At 48.6% G+C, this 20,009-nt stretch overlaps 9 protein-coding genes and 1 non-coding gene across 11 annotated transcripts; 5 read left to right on the top strand and 5 right to left on the bottom strand.

Annotated features, from left to right (window-relative positions):
• Positions 1-2,128: 2,128 nt before the first annotated feature.
• On the bottom strand, positions 2,129-5,161 carry FVEG_08689 (hypothetical protein). 2 transcript variants are annotated; one of them, XM_018897574.1, is made up of 7 exons: positions 4,856-5,161; positions 4,677-4,804; positions 4,523-4,622; positions 4,332-4,473; positions 4,071-4,279; positions 3,433-4,013; positions 2,129-3,321 (listed from the first exon to the last, which is right to left on the bottom strand). In XM_018897574.1, the coding sequence occupies exons 1-6, from the start codon at positions 4,991-4,993 to the stop codon at positions 3,573-3,575; spliced, it is 1,158 nt and encodes a 385-aa protein (XP_018755263.1). In that variant the 5' UTR covers positions 4,994-5,161; the 3' UTR covers positions 2,129-3,321; positions 3,433-3,572. The 2 variants fall into 2 exon arrangements, with proteins under 2 accessions (XP_018755263.1, XP_018755262.1); XM_018897573.1 differs by having other exon boundaries at positions 4,523-4,804; positions 4,856-5,067.
• Positions 2,407-2,997, top strand: FVEG_08688 (hypothetical protein; the record flags this gene model as incomplete). The annotated part of the gene is made up of 2 exons (XM_018897572.1): positions 2,407-2,511; positions 2,596-2,997. 2 exons carry the CDS (start codon positions 2,407-2,409, stop codon positions 2,995-2,997), a joined length of 507 nt encoding a protein of 168 aa, XP_018755264.1.
• A 523-nt stretch (positions 5,162-5,684) lies between the features above and the next one.
• Positions 5,685-8,218, top strand: FVEG_08690 (hypothetical protein). The gene is made up of 4 exons (XM_018897575.1): positions 5,685-6,613; positions 6,667-6,883; positions 6,933-7,321; positions 7,373-8,218. Exons 1-4 carry the CDS (start codon positions 6,347-6,349, stop codon positions 8,006-8,008), a joined length of 1,509 nt encoding a protein of 502 aa, XP_018755265.1. The 5' UTR covers positions 5,685-6,346; the 3' UTR covers positions 8,009-8,218.
• An 895-nt stretch (positions 8,219-9,113) lies between these two features.
• On the top strand, positions 9,114-10,176 carry FVEG_08691 (hypothetical protein; the record flags this gene model as incomplete). The annotated part of the gene is made up of 2 exons (XM_018897576.1): positions 9,114-9,121; positions 9,225-10,176. The coding sequence occupies 2 exons, from the start codon at positions 9,114-9,116 to the stop codon at positions 10,174-10,176; spliced, it is 960 nt and encodes a 319-aa protein (XP_018755266.1).
• A 308-nt stretch (positions 10,177-10,484) lies between these two features.
• On the bottom strand, positions 10,485-10,589 carry FVEG_16400. The gene has a single exon. It is a non-coding gene; the product is annotated as a tRNA-Met (tRNA).
• Positions 10,590-10,918: 329 nt separating this feature from the next.
• On the bottom strand, positions 10,919-12,339 carry FVEG_08692 (hypothetical protein; the record flags this gene model as incomplete). Its single annotated transcript, XM_018897577.1, has 5 exons — positions 10,919-11,432; positions 11,480-11,939; positions 11,997-12,033; positions 12,082-12,107; positions 12,159-12,339. 5 exons carry the CDS (start codon positions 12,337-12,339, stop codon positions 10,919-10,921), a joined length of 1,218 nt encoding a protein of 405 aa, XP_018755267.1.
• Positions 12,340-12,710: 371 nt separating this feature from the next.
• Positions 12,711-13,333, top strand: FVEG_08693 (hypothetical protein; the record flags this gene model as incomplete). The annotated part of the gene is made up of 2 exons (XM_018897578.1): positions 12,711-12,819; positions 13,116-13,333. 2 exons carry the CDS (start codon positions 12,711-12,713, stop codon positions 13,331-13,333), a joined length of 327 nt encoding a protein of 108 aa, XP_018755268.1.
• A 1,268-nt stretch (positions 13,334-14,601) lies between these two features.
• FVEG_08694 (hypothetical protein) lies at positions 14,602-16,752 on the top strand (the record flags this gene model as incomplete). The annotated part of the gene is made up of 4 exons (XM_018897579.1): positions 14,602-14,689; positions 14,767-15,148; positions 15,206-15,608; positions 15,661-16,752. The coding sequence occupies 4 exons, from the start codon at positions 14,602-14,604 to the stop codon at positions 16,750-16,752; spliced, it is 1,965 nt and encodes a 654-aa protein (XP_018755269.1).
• Positions 16,753-17,028: 276 nt separating this feature from the next.
• Positions 17,029-17,467, bottom strand: FVEG_16401 (hypothetical protein; the record flags this gene model as incomplete). Its single annotated transcript, XM_018905639.1, has 2 exons — positions 17,029-17,172; positions 17,222-17,467. The coding sequence occupies 2 exons, from the start codon at positions 17,465-17,467 to the stop codon at positions 17,029-17,031; spliced, it is 390 nt and encodes a 129-aa protein (XP_018755270.1).
• Positions 17,468-17,618: 151 nt separating this feature from the next.
• FVEG_16402 (hypothetical protein) lies at positions 17,619-19,065 on the bottom strand (the record flags this gene model as incomplete). Its single annotated transcript, XM_018905640.1, has 4 exons — positions 17,619-17,763; positions 17,812-18,662; positions 18,715-18,866; positions 18,924-19,065. 4 exons carry the CDS (start codon positions 19,063-19,065, stop codon positions 17,619-17,621), a joined length of 1,290 nt encoding a protein of 429 aa, XP_018755271.1.
• Between the last annotated feature and the right edge of the window lie 944 nt (positions 19,066-20,009).

Genomic DNA, 20,009 nt, shown 5'->3' with positions numbered 1-20,009 from the left:
TGAAGAAGCAGGGGTAAGCTGAGGTCCCTGATCCTCAATGAGCGGTCAACTCAGGTACCGTCCCTGTAGGCAGCAGCATAACCAATGCTAGCGCGCGGGATGAGAAGAGCCTCTAGAGAACAGACTCTGTCTCCCCACGGAATGGACACGATAAAAAAACACTATATTTGGGGTAATCAACACTAATGGAATTGACAGCCAATTTACTTTCATTCCAATTGGTCACTTCTTACTCCGAACTTCGGATCAGGGTTTTTATGCAGTCCGCGCGTCCTGACCTGCATGCCGAGGTGAGCTGAGGTGAGGTGAAGGTCAGATCATACCTGAACAACTCACCGTAGCGACAACGCCCTTTGACACACAACGGCAAACCTAGAACTTGCGGTGTCAAGGCATGCTTTTTGCAACCTCGGCACTTCGGGCGCTTCACTACATCCCGCGTCGACTGCATCACGCGCCAATTCCTATAGTCACATCAGACCATTACCGCGAAAGTGTGATGAGCTACATACCCGTCTCATGAGAGAAGTCGTGTCGCGAAACAATGCCTGCTCGCTGAAAAATAAACATAGAATTATGCATTTTGTTTCTCTTCTTCAATTGAAACCCTTGTTAGTGCGTGCTCGCTTCCCACCCCGCTTCCCGCATGCCATTGTAGCTGTAAATCCATGAGAGCCTTGAACGCTACAGGCTGACTGCTCTGTTGTAACAGAAGTCACATTTGATGTTCTGCGAGGTGCGAACAAATGCAGATGAGACCTCGGAGCAGGATATAGTGAGGGACTGATAACGAGCTATCGAGTGAATTGTTGACCATAAGATAAAGTGCTAGGCATGTTCTGGGCAGCCTTCCCAAGCACCGATGAGTGTAACACGGCCAAGTTTTCATCCGAGATCAAGCATTTACTTTCACGATTAAATACCAGCCTCGACAAGCCCTGTCTCTTGTCAGCAATATATCTCAGTTGCGGGCCATCACGAAATTGGTAATCGTCGACTTGACAACTGGGCTTACCTCCTATGGTCTTCTTTACAAATTTGAAAACCAGAGCTCGAGTGAGTCTGGTCAGAGAGTGCAGCTTTGTCTACAACCAGGGACCAAATTAACGTGATACTAGCTTTTGCAACTCATTGTGCATCGAACATTGTCAGCGGACGCTTAGTAGACGTTCATAGTTTTCTTGTCAAGGTGAGCGAGTCTCCAAAGCTGTAGGAAACCCTATGGTATATCTGTAAGCAACACAACCCGGGTCCTACTAGATACCGTTCGATTCGCGGCATGTCTTACTCCATGTCTAGCCTGCCCAGCCAACTACTGGATGTGGACTCACCAATGCCAAAAGCCAGCCAACTTACGGCTGGTCTGCGACGTTCCGATGGGCCAACCCGCATTGTATCTCATTCCGTCACTTCTGAGTGGTCGACGGACAAATGCATGTCTTTGATCGTCCTCCCGCGCAAATCCCGTGTCTCCAGATCTGACACCCGATTCGCCCCATCTGACTCGGCAATCTCAATCTAGTCAGCCACGCAGCGATCTACAACGGGGCTGAAATCTTTGAACTCTACGTATTCAGACTTGGAGTATCTATTGGGCAAGAGTTGATGACTTGCAGCCAAGACCCAAAGCAGCAAGAATATCCCAGCTGGTATGTGGAACACGCATGTAAGATTGGGCTTGACATTATCACTCGAGCAGTATGCCGTCTCAGGGAGCCAGAAAACTTGGAACCTCAATTTTGAGTGATAAAAAGATCTGGGCAAGTTAGCGGGAGATTAGGAGGCTCTCTAATGAGCTTATTTCGGTAATACCGTGGCAAGACTTGACTTTTCCTTGACCCTGAGTCCCTTTCCTACACCCCCGCTCATCTTTTACGCAAAGGGCTCCTTGCATACATCCAAGACTCGGTGGTGACACAAGGAAACATGCACCATTCATCTTACTCCAAACGTCTCACTGCTTCTCATTCTGTATGCGCCAAGTGACCATCAGGAGCTGAACTTGATGCCGCTCTCAGATATCAGAGCGGGAGATCATGGGTTAGCTGAAAGTTGGCCAATAAACTCTATGCTCCAAGCTCTCGCGACTACGAGGTTATTGTCAAGGAAGGATCAACAGAGTTCTGCAAGCTCATGCCTCGTTGAATCAAGGTGCAGATTGGGGGGCTCATATTGAGCTCATAGTAAGATTGAAGTAACGCATATCTGTATCTCATAGCGATAGGTTCAAGAGAAAACGAAGGGCAGCGATGAGGGGGGAAACCAGGTATAAGTATCTCGACTCTCCGGCATTAGTCGTTCCATTTTCCTCATTAACTCACAAGCACCCCAATCACTGGATCTAGTTATCTCTCCGAGTTTACCCCATTACCAATTCTTACACTTGCTTATTACCCAACCACCAGTATGAAAGTCTCTGTCATCTATAGCCTGGCCGCACTTTTTGGTGCTTGTCATGTCATCGCTGACTGCGTTGAAGGTCACCGCGAGACAATCATCCCAGACTACATCGTAGAGCACAAGTGCAACAAGTTTCGCACGGGCACCACTCGAGAGGGGATCGCCTCCGCCAAAGCCTGTGCTGCCCTCTGACAGGTTGCTGGCGTCGAGGTCTGCTCATTCCACCCTCCCTCCAAGAAATGCATCGTCTCCAAGCCCGATGGAGAAGATCGCACCAGATCAGACTTCATCTACATGGCCAAGGTTGAGATCGACGACCCCTTCGTTGAGCCTGATCCTTTTGCCGAAACCGATGCAGAGGCCAAGGAAGCTTGCCTTGCACGAGAGGCCGCGCTCGAGTCTGAGCTGGCCGAGTGCAAGGCTACCGCCGCTGCAGCAGGCTCGGGATCTTCACACCCGAGCTGCGCTCAGTGTGGTATCTTGGGAAAGAATGGTCCTGGACCATTTCTCTCGGCGTCTGAAGACCGATTTGGCCGCTTGCAAGGCCGGATGCGCCGCCATTGGAGACGGTACGCCATGTCGTTCTTACGCCCATGATGACGGAAGCCCTGGTACTTGTCTTCTCTACTACAAGTACATTGAGGAGTTGGAACCCGCTGGTAACTTTAAAGTTGAAGGCGCATGGCGCTCGTGGGATAAGGAGTGTTAAGACGCGATTGACCTCTGAAGACACTCCACCGTGCAGCCACGACATCAAGGCCAGGTTGCTACAAGGTTTTGTCACATCACATGGCTCCAATGTGGTTGCAGCTTGGTAGAACTCGGTATAAACCATCTGTTGCAGTGATCTTATGATTGGTAAACAATTCAAGAAGCCCAGTATTGCTGATAAAAACAAGAAACAACGCTATCAAATGTGACCTGACCTATTGTTAAATCAACGTATCCTCATGGAGTAAGAAAAATGTAAGCTTAGAAAGAGTATGCTAGGATAAACTTGACAAAAGTCCTCTAAGCTTAGGCTAGACTTACCTAAATGTTTTCATCGCTTAGGGTCAAGGTCCTGAGTTTTCTTGCCTCCCTCGGTCATGTCTCATGGCCCTGATAGTATAAAGCCTTTTTGGTATACTGTATATTATTGTCATTTCTGCTCATAGGTATTGAGCTCGTTTCTACCACGACCTTTCAGAACCTTCTCTGCTCCTACTACTGTCGCCCTTCTTGTCTTCATGAATTACTTCGACCACATTCGAAACTATAATCCCTTTGGGCGCGCTATAGTCCGTCAAGTCATTCATGCGGTGGGCTTCTGCCTTGACGATCCTTTCTTCGCTATTATTGAATGACATGTTCGCTGATATAGGGTTTGCGGTCGGAGGTCCTCGTCGGCTCGGGTCGTTGCTTTTGCCGCTTCGTCCTCCTCCACCGATTGTCTGAAATCCGGAAGGATATTTATAGGATGTTTTATGAGAGGAGCGTAATACACTTCCGAAGATTGGCGTGAGCCAGACCCTGAAGAGCGGAAAGAGGATCGGTAGGTTGGTTGTCATTACGGCGACAAAGGCTTCGCGAGTGCCCCAGCTTCCAGCAAGCTCGGCTCCATGAACGGGATCCTACATGCAAAAGTTAGTTAACAGTATTGGAGAAATCAGATTGACCAGAGAACGTGCCACTAGGACGAAAACACTCTTCAAGGTTGCGCAGACAAGAACAAAGATACCGGCTCCAAGTACAATCGTCGAGGCGATCTTCTTGATCATTTTCAGGCTCGATCCCCAAAGCATAGGTAGGGGTATTGCGATAAGATAGATGTCGGTTGAGATGTTGGCTGCAAATGAGACCCAAACAATTGGTTTCGAGATGGCTGGTTGACACGAGTCTAGAATGAAGGGTCAGCACAACATATGTGCTACCAAGATTGTGATACTCACTGCCAGGATCTGGGTTGATCTGCCAGTACTTGTGGAAAGGCTGGCAGCCAGCAAATATGGCTATAATAGTCGCAATGAAAGTACCGATGACAAGGCCGAAACCCACGTATATCCGAATGCGATAAGGCCGGCCAAGTCCCGTCTGGTCAATGTCAGATGAGTGTCTTTGCGATTAGTTCGGGGTTTCATACCGTCAGACGAGTGTAGAAGTACAGCATGGACAACTTCAGGGACCAAATAAGAGCGGAGTATATGGTCCAGCCGGCAACCTGGATCTTGGAGCCAATTATCCTGGACATTTCGGTGAGTAACCCATGGGGAGATGGACGGCAGTAAACCACCAACCTGAAGTCATATTCTGGATCACCAGGTGATAATGCCGCCCGCTGAGCATCTGTTATCCCGTTATTTGCGAGACCATGGGCAAGGATCCCGACGTTATATGCAAGAGTTGTCTGGATGGTGTAAAAGGCCTGATGAAGTCAATATCCGACTCATGTCCACGGAGCTTGACAGGAACCCACAATCGATACGGCCATAAGATAGTCTTCCGCCTGTAGACTCCTCCAACCATCCACTCTCATGCGAGCATAAAATCTGAGGATCGTCGAAGCGACGCCGACCGCATACAGCGTCCAACCTTCAACGACAGGGTCCGACATCTTCAGAACCAACAAAAGGATCAGAAGGAAAAGGAAATAAGAGAGAAAGAACAGAGATCAGCGACCCATGGGCCTGGGTCCTGGACACTTCGCCCCATAAGTAAGCTGGTAGGGGCATGAATGCACATAGCACTTTTTGTTTCCACTGAATCACAAGCTTCCCAGAATATGCACCCCTGAGATTAGTCTGCACATGCAACCAGGACGTCTCAGGCAGGTGCCAAAATTAACTTTTGTGATGGCCTGCTAAACCAAAGTAAACTTACATAATTCTTTCTTTCTTGTCATTTGACGCTCGTCCTTGGGTTTCTTGCCTCCCCTGGCAATGCTAGACATGCAATGTTCAGTTGGTTGGTAGTCGGGGATAGCTGGGAATATTGGAGACCGAGCCCGTACCTGACGCTAAGCAGTAGCAGGGCAAAGTTTGGCTAGCTCATGAAGAAAATGACGCGCCAAGAGTTGGATGGTAAAGCCTGTGCTACGGCAAGCTACGGTCGAGAACGCCACGCACGTAATGAGAAATAACCATATTCCTTCAATCTATCGTATTTCTGGCTCAGATGTTCCCATTCGGCTGCTACATGCATATGAGATCTCAGTCGAATTAGAGGTGGCGCTGTCAATGCTACCTCGACAATCTGGGGACATGTTCGAGATGCTCTGTTACCATCTCAGACCTGATTTCCACTTCTGACAACACCTCGCCTTGAGCCCTTGCCGATCATTTCTTCTTCGTTCTTAGCATTCGGGCAATTCACAAGACAAAAGGTCCCAATACCCACTGGCCTTCGGAAGCCTCGGTAGGCCTCCCACAAATCGACACTGATGGCTCTACGGATAAGATTACACTCAGATCCTGTCCAGGAACCCAATTGGACAATTGTGTCTTCGGGATCAGCAACCCAGGGAACAAGGACCCGAAATAAATACTGGGTTTCAGCTAAAAATCAGGGATTTTCCGCGTCGGTACCCGTTCCGCGGGTACTAAAATGGATCCATGTCCGCGCTATGACTTTGAGATATTCGATCGGGTCGCACCAAAATCTCCGTTGTCCTGCGACGAGGTGGAGGATCTAACATGCAGGATGCTGAACAAAGAAGGTGGCTATGGACTTTAACAAGGATATCAGGAATAATTTCCCTTTCTCTTGTCAAACCTCGGCTGCAGGAAGAAGGAAGGGGAATCTGTCAGGGATTGGCTTTTCGGGTAAACGTTGGCCGATGGCACATAGAGAGAATGAGGCGAACCAGGCAGGTTAAATATGCACCTGGACCTCGTCGATCCTTTATCTAGAAAGGGTCTTTGATCCAAGGGTCCAAGTTGTGTTTTGCATTTGCACGTGGTTTCTCATAATGCATTTCTCAAGTAAAGCGTTTGCCGCACTGGCAGCTTGGAGCACCGCTGTCACATGTGCGACAACTCCTTTCGCTCGTAGCGATGCTATTGGGACATGTTCTGAAGACCTGAGCCAGCTTGGTAAGAAGTTATCCAAGTCGGCTAAAGTCTACTGTCCAGGATCTGCCGAGTTTGAGAAAGCTACCACTCGTTGGTCTGTTCTCGATGCTCCTAAGGTCAATATAGTTGTCGTTCCTGGTACAGAGAAGGATGTTGCCACGACTGTAAGTGTCTCGTCCTTAATCGCCATGGCAAATGCTAATGACTGCTTCTAAAGGTTAAATATGCCAACTCCAAGAGTCTTCCTTTCCTCGCCTACAACACTGCTCATGGAGCCATCACCACTTTGGGTCGCATGGACCATGGTATTGAGATCTATCTCAGCCAGCTGAACAAGGTCAAGGTCGCTGCTGACGGCAAGACGGTTACTATTGGTGGCGGTACAAGGTCCAAAGAAGTCACCGACACACTTTGGGCTGCCAACAAGCAAACCGGTACGCTTTGATGTTTTCTTACCAACGATGACGTGCTAACCTCCCTCAGTGACCGGAACATGCGAGTGCGTTAGCTATATGGGTCCAGGCCTCGGTGGTGGACATGGCTGGCTCCAAGGCCATCACGGTATCATCGCAGATCAGTGGGTCTCGCTCAACATTGTCTTGGCTGATGGATCGTTCAAGACCATCGATAAGAAGTCCGATCTTTGGTGGGCCCTTAAGGGTGCTGGTCACAACTTTGGTATTGTGACATCCATCACTTCCAAGGTGTATGAAATCCAGCACCGAGACTGGGCCATCGAGACACTTGTCTTCAGTGGCGAGCACGTTGAGAAGTTGTATCATACCGCCAATGAGCATCTTCTTCGAAAGCAGCCTGAGGGCGTCATCAACTGGTCTTACTGGGTCCACGACCCTACAGCGGACCCCGAAAACGTAAGTTTCTACCGTTCATCGATTGTTTTGGTCCAAAGTTAATGTCTGCAGCCTGTCATTCTCTTCTGGCTCATCCAGGAAGGTGTGAAGAGCATTGATCCCAAGATCTCAAAGCCTTTCCACGATCTGAAACCCATTGCCATCTCTCCTGAGTCCGGAGACTACCGCGATCTTGCCAGGTGGACACAAATCGATGTCGATGCTGTCCCCTGCCAGAAGAATGGTCTTGTCAACCCTCGTTTCCCTCTATACCTCAAGGAGTACAATGTCGCCGCCATGAAGAACGCATGGAGCCTTTTCGCCAAAGAAACAGGTCCTGATACTCCTTTCAACACTTCTATCTTCATGTTTGAGGGTTACTCCACCCAGGCCGTCCGAGGCACTAATGCCAAGAGTGCTGCTTTCGCCTTCCGTCAGGAAAACATCCTCACTGCTCCCTTGATCACATACAAACCTGGGGATACTGAGCTTGACAAGAAGGCCGCCTCTGTTGGTAATGAGTTGCGTCATATTCTCCACAGAGCTTCTGGCCAGTATCACATGAGCGTCTATGTTAACTACGCTTTTGGCAACGAAGATCCCATCAGCTGGTATGGAAAGGAGAACTGGCGGCAAGAGCGTTTGAAGAGTTTGAAGAATAAGTATGATCCCAAGGGAAAGTTCAGCTTCTTCGGTCCTGTGGCATAAGAGGCGACTTGCCGTATTCAGAAGTTGAGGCGCCGTCCCCATATCGCCGTCCATTTATAAACCATATTTAATCTTACATAGAATCCATTCATTCATCTTATACGAGTCACTGCTGTTGTTGATTGTCTGTATTATTAATGTACCTATGTTTCTCTTACCATGGATGGAGCCAGCGGCTTCGACGTGCTTTTCTGCTAGCCTGCGGCCATGAAACTGTACAGCCAAAGCCTCTATACGAAAGGTTCGCTTTTGATAGGTAGGATAAGCGCTTTCACAACTCTCAACTTATTTTGCCAGGCAGCCAAGCTGAAAATAACATCTTGCGCCAGGAATGATGACCAAAGCGCTCCAAATCCTGCCGCCAGCTAAGAATTGGCCCCCAATCAGGACGCAAGGACTGCGGTCTTCAGATCATTTAGGGGGCCAAACAACGAAACTGATAAGATCAAGCGGCCGACAATCTGAGATCCTCCCAGACCTCGATAGAACAACGACCAACGGGAACAATCGGGGGTAGACATGGTTGCCTTGATGCACATAAGCTTTGAAATAAGGCTGGCGCTTATGAGGCTTAACTCGTCCCAGAGCCCGGACCTTGTGCTACTAAAAACGGGAATAAGGCCTGATCTGGCCAAGCGATCCTGATGCTTCAAGCCATTTTACAGGGTTCAGTGGTCAGCAGAGAGATTTATTGGTGCTCGCTGTCAGATATATGGATAAACTGTTACCATAAGCAAAAAAGCTGAAGGAAACCCTGCATCTTCATTTGGGGGCCGTCTTGATGTCGAAAATAAACAGAGTAGCATTGAGAATCTCACTGCATTACTTCAGTGTGAAATAAATTGATCTTTTCTGGAGGCTTTTGGAGCGCCAAGTTGTCAGCGTAGCATTTGTCTCAGGGTAGTGGTGATGGAGGTTGAAAAAAGCACAAACTCTGAGAGCCTTATGAGGATGCTGTCTCCTGTTCAAGACCCCTATATAACTGCGCGCCGTCAAAGATGTGAACGCGTGTTTTCTGCCTTTTGCTACCATCAGAGGCTATGTTCGAGTACCTAGAGACTTCTCGCAATCTTTGCATAAATCAAGTGACGGCCTCTTCGTCAAGATGTTCAAGTTGGTTCTTCCAACCCTATCACAATTGCCTTCCCCCACTTCATCTTGGCAGCATCCTTCTTCGGCAATCTCAAATTCCAGGCACTAACAAGCATGGTATTAGTAGTCAAAAGCCCAAAAAGTCCGTTGCTGGCAACAAAGGCCCAGCTGCTCCCGCACAACGCCCTCCGGCCGGACGTCCCCCAGCTGGCCGACCTGTCCAACCCGCCCAGAGGCCTGCCCAGCGGCCTGCTCAACGCCCAGCTGGCTATCAACCAGTGACTGCTCCGAGACCAGTTGCAGGTGCTCCTGTTGTCGGAAGACAGCCTGCTCCGAATCATGGAATGCAGATGACCCAAATGAAGAAACCACAGCAAGCTTCCCGCCCTCCAAACAAGAAACCAGCTCCTGTTCAAGGGCATAAAGTTGGGCCACTGAAGGGTCATGCTCCGCAAGGTGGTGGGCGGCCAGTCCAAGGCTACCATCCCGGCCATCCCCAGCATGCTTACCCCCAACAAACCCACAAGAAGAGTTCGTCAAACATGAAGTATGCAGCTGGAGGTGCTGCCGCCGGTGCGGCTGGTGCAGGAGCAGCCGTGTACTTCCTGAATAACGACTCGAACGAGCCCACCTACGTGATCAACAACTACGACAACAGTCAGGGCACAGAGAACATCACCTATACTGAGTACAACCAATCTCAATCTCAGTATAACCAATACGAAGGTGACTATCGGTATGATAGCGATGGTGATCGCCAATACTCTCCAAACAGTCCGGATGACGATAATCGCTACTACGATAATGATCACGACCAGCATGCTAATGACACAAACTACGGTAACCAATATGACAGTGATCAAGTGGATAAATCGTACGATGCCACAAGGTACCAACAGCCAAGTGATCAGCAAGACTATGGCAATGGAAACAACAATGGTAATGATGGCAACGATGACTGTTGTAGCTGCGACAATTGCTGCGAATGTGATAACTGTTGCGACTGCGATGGCTGTTGTGGGTGCTGCGGTGATGACAATGGCAAGGACGGTGGCGGTGGATGCGTCGTAATGTAAATGGATCGTGCCTGAGAATAGAGGAATGATGGGTTTCAATGTACACGGTAATTGAAGATTAGCGATCGTTCAATTTCGATAGTATTTATTTAATGGCTCGTGTAGCTGTAGGGCGAGATCAGGACATCAGTGATCACCAACAGTTCGTGGATGAACAACGACATGCAGTACGACCTACTTAGTTTCGCCAGACACGATAAGAAAAAGCAAAGGGATACCGAGCCGCATGGCTGATTGACTCAATGCCGCAAGCGACAAAATAATAATGTTTTTATGTTGTAAAAGAGAGGCAAAAATTGCAAAAGTATTGTCCGCTGTGAGGTTCGAACTCACGACCTTTGGATCACTCTAATCTAGGATTAGATCACAATCTAATATGAGACCAACGCTCTAACCAACTGAGCCAAGCAGACTGTGCTAATTGGATAAGAATTAAAGCTCCAACTGTGCTCATTAATTGAAATGAGAGCCAAACTCTGCAAGTGCCAGACCAAGAGTGCAACACCCACCAACCGACAATTATCTGTTAGTTTAGTCTGGACATCTAAATCGGGATCAATTAAGCGGCCATCACTAATGTATAGATATATCAATATTTACAGCAGTAAAATCGGTTCGTCATTCATTGGAACATGCTAGGCCCTTGGGACAAACACTTGAATGGCTGCCCAAAAGCGCCAGGTAGTCATTAAGAAAGTAACTATTATTCGATCAAAGTTTTCCCATACCAAATACCCTTGAATTAAATCCCAGACCTAACCTCTGACGCCTTGCTTTCAAAGCGTATCTCACTGGAAGTCCTCGACTCCGATACAGTGGCCTTTGAAGCATTCTCATATGCAACCTGAACATTCGTAGTCCGCATAATTCCATTATATGTCATGATCTCTTCCTCGGATCCGGTCGGCGAAACACTACGAATCTCAGTATGTTGAGTCCGCGAAACCCGAAGATCTTTGAGGCGAATATCATCGTGGTTATGTGATCGCATGCCACCGGTCCCGCGGGAGTTGCTGGCATATCGGCCGCCGTATGGAGTCCCAGATGGTGCGTCTGAGCTTCCTCCGAAGAGAGCAGGGAACCACCGTCGGAAAAGCGGTCGGAGAGCGGGGACAGAAGCGCAGATGATGGCGAGGTTTGTTTCGACGGCGCCCCAGACAGGAAGGACGGAATAAAAGGTGTCTTCGCCGGGCCTCGGCCCTTCGACGAGTTGGTGATAGATGGAAATGACACGGATGATGCCGATGACACCGACTCTATATAACATTAGTATCGATCTCGCGAAGCTGGAGGCGCTACTTACACGCTACCCAACAGAAACACACTCAGGACAGCAATCTTGGTCGCCCATCGCATGGTCAAGCCAAGGAAGATCCAGAAAGGGAGTGCAACGACCAGGAAGTCTGTCACGATTGTGATGCAAGATGCAATGACATGGAACCAGTTGCTGATGCAATGAACGCCAGGTTCTTTTCGTAGGGGCATATCCCAATTGGCCTCAATGGGCCAGCATTGGAAGAGAGCTGTGAAGAAGATGGCTACAGCATGCGCAGCATTGAAGATATTGAGCCCGTATATGGCGTATCGAACGTTGGTTTTATGGCCCCCCAAACGAAGGAGGAACACTAGAATCGAGGCTTTGACGAGTGCCAAGACAGGGTTGTAGAACATCTGCACAAGAAAGTTCCACCAGAAGCCAGCGGCGAGATCGAGGTCTTTTGGGACATCTCGCTCGTGGAATCCCCAGTAGTTGAGCTTCATGACTGTATAATTGTCAGCGAAAATGTTGTTCTAATGCAACAAGATTCAAGTCCACGTACACATGTAAAGAGGCCCAATCATCATCAAAGCAAAGAACTGTCGATATTAGTTCATCGCCAAGACGTCAAGATCTATCAAACTTACCAAAGCTGCCAGCACGAGCCAGTCATCTATCAAATATAAGCTTTCGGTATTGATTGCACTGACCATGAGAGACTCACCTAATCCGACAGTCCGTGAAGTCACGCGACTGTACATACGCATAGACACTATGATGATCGATAAAGCCGGAAAGATGAAAAGAGCAGCTAGGCCCTTTTGCTGAAGAGGAGTCGTAGGAAGACTCAAAGGATCAGGATAGGGTGGCGGCCCTGTTCGAGTGTATAGATGTAATGAGGCCATCGTGAATACCCAACCAACATAAAAGAGATGGTATGTCAAAAGTATGAGGGTGCAGAGTTTGCACCATAGAACGTCAAGCGACACTAGAAATATTGACGCAAGCTCGATGTGACCGCTGATCCGGGCGAAGACGGCCGCTGCGATCGATCGTCGTTCTGTGTGTACATGTAACAGGACGAACCAGGGGGGAACCGCTGACACGGTATTGGCACAGGATGAAGACGATCGCTTAAGATGGGACCCTTCAGATTTATGTATAGTTGATACCCAGGGGAACCCAGCAACGCAGAATCTTTGGGCGAAGAACGCGGAGACCAATAAAACAGGATGAGAAACAGAGTTCATGAGGATTGTCACCCAAGTGACTCAACATGGTCAGCATGGTCCGTGGTTTGGGAGCTGAACCACCATCTTTGGTGCTTCGAGTAAGACGAGTTCCTGGTTCCTGGATTCAGGATTGCACAACACGGCGTTGTTCATGTACGATTACGAAAGTGAAAATGATTGCCGGCATATCTCAGTGCGCCTGATTCTGGAATCAAGGAATTGTGTGTCAACTACCGGTGATTCAGCTACTTGTGTGTCACACGTCCCGTGTGCGGTTGGACTGAAGGGCTGCTAAGGTTTTCTGTGCCGCAGAGACTCCCAGTACGAATTCCGGTGTTCCGCCAAGTACGCGTATATGTTTCCCCTTCAGCTGTGTTTCGATCATGCACGTTAGTAGTTGAAGAATCCAAAGTAGAAATGATGGAACATTGTGGCTTGCAACTAAATAGGCGTTGATGCCCAAGGCTTCCGGTGGTGGCTGAAACTAGGCTGCCAACAACTTGTTTTCAGGACGAGGCATGACGCCTTCGCAGATCCTGTTGGAAGCCTCCCACACGGCTCAGTTTGCTACAATACACGAACTACTCGTTTTGATGTCTTCAAGCATTATAAATTGGGAGGGTGGACTAATATCGTTAACCCAGAGCAACGGTTGGGTGATTTGTGATTAGGTTCAGGCTAGATCTCTTAGCATTTCCAACGCAGGTGAGGATCAGCATTCGCGCGATTTTTCTTCAACAATCTCGAAGGACCAATGTGCATATGCATGAATGAAGGTAGCATGCATCTCTAAGGGATGGATGAGCATGTTTTAACCGAGTACCGCTAAGGGCCAGGGGAGTAAGAGACTCGGAACTATAATTCTAACTGACAGAAATGCTTAGGCCACTTTAGGATGAGTTTAGGTAACTTTAGTATAACTTAGACAAGTTCTGGTCATTTATTTATTGCACCTGGAAAGATGCCATTGTGCTTTTTCTGCCTCCCAGGGCTTGCCGCTCTAGCTCCAAAACAAAGAGACTACCGAGATGCTCACATCTACCCCGGATCCCCGACCCTTGCCAAGATTACCAACCAGTCGAATGGCCCGGAAGGCTGAAGGATGATCCTTCGCTTGTCTCAACTAAATGATAATCCGTTGATCTTTTCTCCATGCAGATTACCATAATCTTTTAGCACGATATTTTACGAAGTCGATCCCACTCTGACAAAGATTCTCAACCAACAGCCGCTCAAAATTGAGTTCTCGCTGCACTCAATCCCCAGGATTATGAACTTTGTCGGTCTTGAATGCCCAGCCTGTATGATTTGTCCGTCCGCGGGGTCCCGCTCCAATCACATTTAGAGTAATTCTAGTCTGACGGGAAGCGGCTTTGACCCGAAGGCTCTCCAGTTGAAGGTTATGCATAATGTAACAGTAATTCTACGCCAAGCTTAGAATCGACCATCATTTCTACTTATAGAGGGACCCTTGTTCCTTGGAGCGACGAGAAGCCACGTCCCCGCGGCGGCTGAAAAGAAATGGCGCCAGTGGGAAGAAAAGCGCCCGCAGAATCGGCACAGATTTTGACAGGAAATCGGGGTTCAGAAGGTTCCTGTCTGTATGATATTCTCTCCTCTCTCAACGGCAATACCTCGCGGCTCTTACTCCACCGTCGCCACCGCACTCCATCGTCAAGCATGGATATCTTTCGGCCTATGAACCTAAGCATCAAGGTGATTACTACCTAATACATGCTAAACACCGCCAATTCGCGTACGTATGTCTGTAGGATTGCAGTAGTACCATAAGAACTAGTGTTCGATATATAGACGGCATAGAAAGCCATGTGGCATAAGCCGATCTCTCCCCTTTCCCTCTCTTTCCTCCCCCCAACCCACTCGAGTCCTTGGCGTTCTATCCCGTCCCTGCAGTCAGCCTCAAAACTCTACAAGATGCAAGGCTCTCACATCTCGTGGCTGCTTGCCGCGCTTGTTCCCTTCACCCTTGCTCAGACGATCGAAGTCGATGGCAAGACGGTCCGTACGTAACACCATCGCCTGCAGACTGTGTTTTTCTTTTTCTCTCATGAACCATTGCTAATCTGAAACATGGAGTAGCGGCCAACGAGAAGAATGTTGCCCCTGCGATGTCCGAGCCACCGGCTGCGTTGTCGAAGTATTCCTTTGTCGATGACACCCCTCGGCTGACCGATGCCGTGCTCACCAATCTCACGGACCTCAACCTCAGCGAAGTTGATCTCTTCTACTTTGCTGATACCAAGGGTTCCAAGAAGAGATCTGCTGCTGTCGACTCCAAGTGCAAGGTTTTCCCTGGTGACAAGCTGTACCCCAACAAGCTCATCTGGAAGGTCCTCGACCTTCTCAGCGGAGGTGCCCTTATCAGCACAGTTCCCCTTGGCGCAGCCTGCTACAAAGGAGAGCATTATAATGAGGAACGCTGTATTTGGCTCAAGAAAAATTGGCATAATTCGACGACTCAGTAAGTTTCATCCTCGATCGTGCCGTCTCATACGTGCATCAGACTAACATCGTCAAGCATCGATGATCCCACTTCGGTCATGTCACCCCTCTTTGAGGGTGCCACCTGCGAGCCTGAGAATGCCGCTTCAGGCTCCAAGTGCACCATCGGTGGCTTCCCTCTTTACTCAATCAAGGCCACATGTGTTGCCCACATCCAACTCGCCGTCAACTTTGCTCGCAACCTCAACCTCCGCCTTGTCGTTCACAACACTGGCCATGACTTCCTTGGCAAGAGCACCGGTGCTGGTGCCTTGAGTATCTGGACACATCACCTCAAGGATATCAAGTTCACCAAGAACTATCGTGGTGCTAGCAGCTATACTGGCCCTGCCTTCAAGATTGGTGCTGGTATCCAAGTCAAGGACCTCTACCTGGCTGCCGACCAGGAGGGTTACACGGCTGTTGGTGGAGAGTGTCGTGTAAGTCTTCCACTTCATCCGTTATCACCCGCAGATACTAATGGGTCCCTAGGATGTCGGTGTCGCTGGCGGTTATCTTCCCGGCGGTGGCCACTCCCCTATCAGCCCCATCGCTGGTCTTGCTGCCGATCAGCTCCTCAGCGTTGACATTGTCACACCTGATGGCCGCTTCGTCACTGCCGACGAGAAGCAGAACACTGATCTCTTCTGGGCTGTCCGTGGCGGCGGAGCTGCTACCTGGGGCGTTGTCGTCTCCATGACTGTCCGAGTCTACCCCAAGATGAAGTTCTCTGGCATGACCTGGAGTGTCAATACCAAAGATGCCGGTATCTCCCAGGAGGCTCTCTTCAAGGCCCTCGACGTCTACTGGCGTCGCTTCCCCGAGTACTCCGACAAGAACAGCTACGGCTACAGCTTCATGTTTCCTGCTGGCAACGGCAGTTTCCTCTGGACAATGAACCCTTGGATGATCCCTAACATCTCTGTTGGCGAGTTCAAGAAGATTGTCCAGCCCCTCCTTGATGAGTGGAAGGAGCTCGGTGTTGACCCCAAGCCCAAATTCTTTGAGCATGACCGCTTTTACCCTGCCTGGAAGACGCATTTTCCTGCCGAAAACGTCGGTAACTACAATGGTCGTTCCGGGTCTCGCCTCATCCCCCGCAAGAACTGGAATGATGCCAAGCTCCTCAATAACACCATCGACGTTCTCAAGGGTATCCTTGCTGACGAAGGCATTCTCATTATCTACAACATCAATGCCAAGCAGCAAAACACCCCTCCCAACTCTGCCAACCCTGCCTGGCGCGATGCCAACATGTTTGTTATCACTGCTCTTAACTGGAACTACACCGATAGTGAGGAGGAGATCGCCAAGGTTAACAACGAACTCACCCATGGCGTCATGGAGCGTCTCAAGGCTGTGACTCCCGGCGGTGGTGGCTACGGTAACGAGGGTGATGTTATGGATCCTGACTTCGGCCAGTCCTACTTCGGATCCAACTATGCCAAGCTTTACCAGCTCAAGAAGAAGATTGATCCTTACGGTGTCTTTTATGCTCCTACTGCTGTTGGTAGCGAGGACTGGTATGTCACCGATCATCCAGCCTACGTCATCAAACAGACCGGCCGCCTTTGCCGCAAGTAGATAGTCTCGCATAGAGCTCTTTTTCGTTGTAGATACTTTAATTTGCGCTCCCAAAGGAGCAAGATAAACCTGGCCTTAATCAAAGTGCCAAAAATACCTCATCTAGAGATAAACATCCCTAGAACTTTTGATTATTGATGATAATGGTCACAAGGAGTCAAATAAATCTATCTTTAGATCTCAGACGAACGTGATGGCAGGCCCGGATTACTTCTTGTTGACTGATAGCTTAGGCTTATAAATGGCTTTGCCATACCTAATTCTCACGAGACATTCTTACCAAGTATTCTCGTTCTCATCTCTGAACTTTTGCCATGATTGTCTAAGATGGCTACCAGCTATTCCAGTTCCCAAGGATACTTCTTCCCGGTCCCTGATCAGAATGTATCCTCTAGGATCTTCAATATTCATAGCAAGTTGCTTTAAGCCAAGTCAGTGAACGGTGTTTCGAGTGAGTGTCTTTCCGTACCTTGATTGACGGCCCTTCACTGGTTATGTTGTTCAGATAAATCTCTTCCTCTATATCTTCCATATGTTCCTTAAGGTCGTTGTAATCATCGAGGTGGTACTGATAATCATCGTCCGAGATCTCGGCCACGTAGTTGCCACCATAGCCAAGCCAAAGCCTCTGGATGCTCCTTATGTCACCAATATATCCAGTAATCACTTCGGACATAGACTTTGGTATACGCCAATTGGCCGAGTTGTCCATCATGGCGATGTAGTAGAACCCATCAGGGCCAAGGCTTATGTGTCGGGGACAGCCGAATCTCTGATGCTTATCCATCCACGCAGCAAGTTTGGGATACTCAGTTGGAAATGAGTCAGACCAACCTGGTCCAGATGTTAATCACCATATACATCGATTAACTCAGATTGAACTCACATGTCCAGCAGTTCTTGTCATTTCCAGTATGATAGTGGTAGAGCCATGATCCCTTAGTCCCTAGCACACAAGTTCTACGCTTGTCATTTTTGTCCCTCAGTCGCGTTAGATCGGTATTGTAGCGGCTGCAATTAATTAGAGATCTGTTCGATATTAATCTGTTCGTCACTTACGCATAATATTTGTTATCGCCTCCAAGGAAGTAGTGTCTTCCTGATAGAAACAACTTCACATTGTTGGAGTCCGCCACGTAATGAGACCCAGAGCTTCGAGGTCTCATACTCGAGATTTCCATTGTAGCATTACCTCTTCCACTAAGCTGAAGGCGGAGGCTCTCGATTTCCTTGGTGGCCTCTTCAGTTTGTTGAAGTATATCCTTTTCTCGGGACTTGTGCTGTTTGTGTTCCTTTTCTAGACTCTCGATCTTCTTGTCTTGCTGGCGCATACGTTCTTGGCTTTCCTTATACTTGCCCTCCAGTACTTTGAAGCGACACCTCTGCTCCTTCATCTCTTCAAGACTGACCTTGAGGTTCTCTCGTTCTTGATTGAGATGGTCAATCTTTTTCTGCATCGTCTCGCGATATTGGCGTTGTTCTTCGGCTGACTTTTCGTCCTGATCTTTCCTGGCTTGCCTCTCCATTTCCAGTGCTTCTGACATCTCCTTCATGACCCTCTGCTCAGCTAGAAGGATGTTTGAGTTGAGGCCAATTCCCGCTTCAGTCTCATTGAGATCTTTATGCTCACTGACCATCTCCTTTTGGATGGAAATAGTGACTCGGTTGTTTTTGGCAACAGTTCTGAGCAGGGACATGGCGGATGAGCGGGTATTGTTATGGCGGTTGACTTGAGCGCCTTCTTCGACCAGGGCTCCCCAGAACCCATCCGTGGCGATCAGCTCTTGCTCTCGTCTTTCTCCTGTTGCTGCGTCCTCGCCTTCCCACATAGTAGTGACGAGAATAACGTTCTTGAGACTGTCCTGCCACAGAGCTTCCGAAACATCATGAGATCTTCTGAGCAGATCCGCCTAAGCGACGATCTGTGATCATATGAAGATATAGGATCCCGCTCAGTTTGACATTGTCTTCATATGTCTTGGCAAGACTCAAAGCAATCTCTTTGAGAACCTCGGTGTCTGATCGATTCGTGTCATCAAACCCTGGTGTATCCAGAAGATATATGTCATAGGTATCTGACCATTTGCATTGGTATGCAGTGACGTGTTGTGTACCTGCATCGTGTTAAGATGGTACTGTGTCATTTAATGGATAACATGGCCGATACGTACAAGCTTGCAAATCATGGCCGACGGGAACATCTTGTCCAGTGCACAGCGAGATAAATGTGCTTTTTCCAGACCCGGTCATTCCCATGATGGCTATCAAAATGTCGCTAGGCTTTGGCCTAAAGCCTCCAAATACGTCGCCCATGGTGCCAGTTCCGCTGTGCTCGAGTTTGTGAAATATGGCGTCTAGCAGGAAACAAAGCACCGTCAGTTGAGTTAATTATAACTTGTATGGAGCTGGCAGTCTCTTCTCTGGGAATTCCATTCCGCTGCTTAGCACTGGGGTAACAAGCGAGCATCAGATTTGGGGAAGCGAGGCGGGGACAAGTCAGGATTTTAGTTGAAAGATCATATCATTCTCAGCGTGTCAATTCCTGCGACTTGAGGCATTATCACAGTTGCTGAACATGTTCAACCCCGCTGTGGCTTGCAACATCAGTTCAGCGTGACCTCTTGCATTATCATGGTGATGGGACACCCGGTCTGATCGCGATATGGCGTGTGCTATTGGCTGATGTTACTACAATTTGACATGGTTACTTGCTGGCCAAACATGACCTGGTAGTAATGCATACAGTGTGGTTGCCTAACGCCTTGGCATTTGCGGCAAGGCGTATTCCATGAAGTACTGAAAATCAGGACCTTTAGGATTAGTAACACGAAGATTTACATAAGTTTATGTGAATTCAGGTCTTGATGTACGTAGACTTGGTGTCTTCTTCAGTGAATTAATTTTGACATCTCTAGCTTAGGCCTGAAGTGTTCTTCCTCCTTGATGAATGGTTGGGCAAGGACACGGTCGCTCAAGATAATGATCCTGCAGGCAGCTGTAAACAGGCGTTAATTTAGATCAGTTTCTGACTTTCGCCAAGTAAACACGCGGTAACTGGAGACCCCGTTCCCATATCTTTATTATCTGTAACGAATTATCCTCTTGTAGAAGCTAGCTACTAATCCGCTGCTGACGCCTGTTGGACTCCAAGACAAGATCATTTTTATCAAGTTGGTAATTCACTGACTATTGTTAGTTCATGCGACATAATAGTAACATTAATGGACCTCACAGGGTCTGGGGAGAGCTCTTCTATC

The sequence above is a fragment of the Fusarium verticillioides genome, chromosome 10, assembly GCF_000149555.1.
Source record: "Fusarium verticillioides 7600 chromosome 10, whole genome shotgun sequence".
NCBI lineage: Eukaryota > Fungi > Ascomycota > Sordariomycetes > Hypocreales > Nectriaceae > Fusarium > Fusarium verticillioides.
The sequence above is the reverse complement of the archived record's forward strand: the minus strand, read 5'-3'. Positions and strand labels throughout refer to the sequence as shown.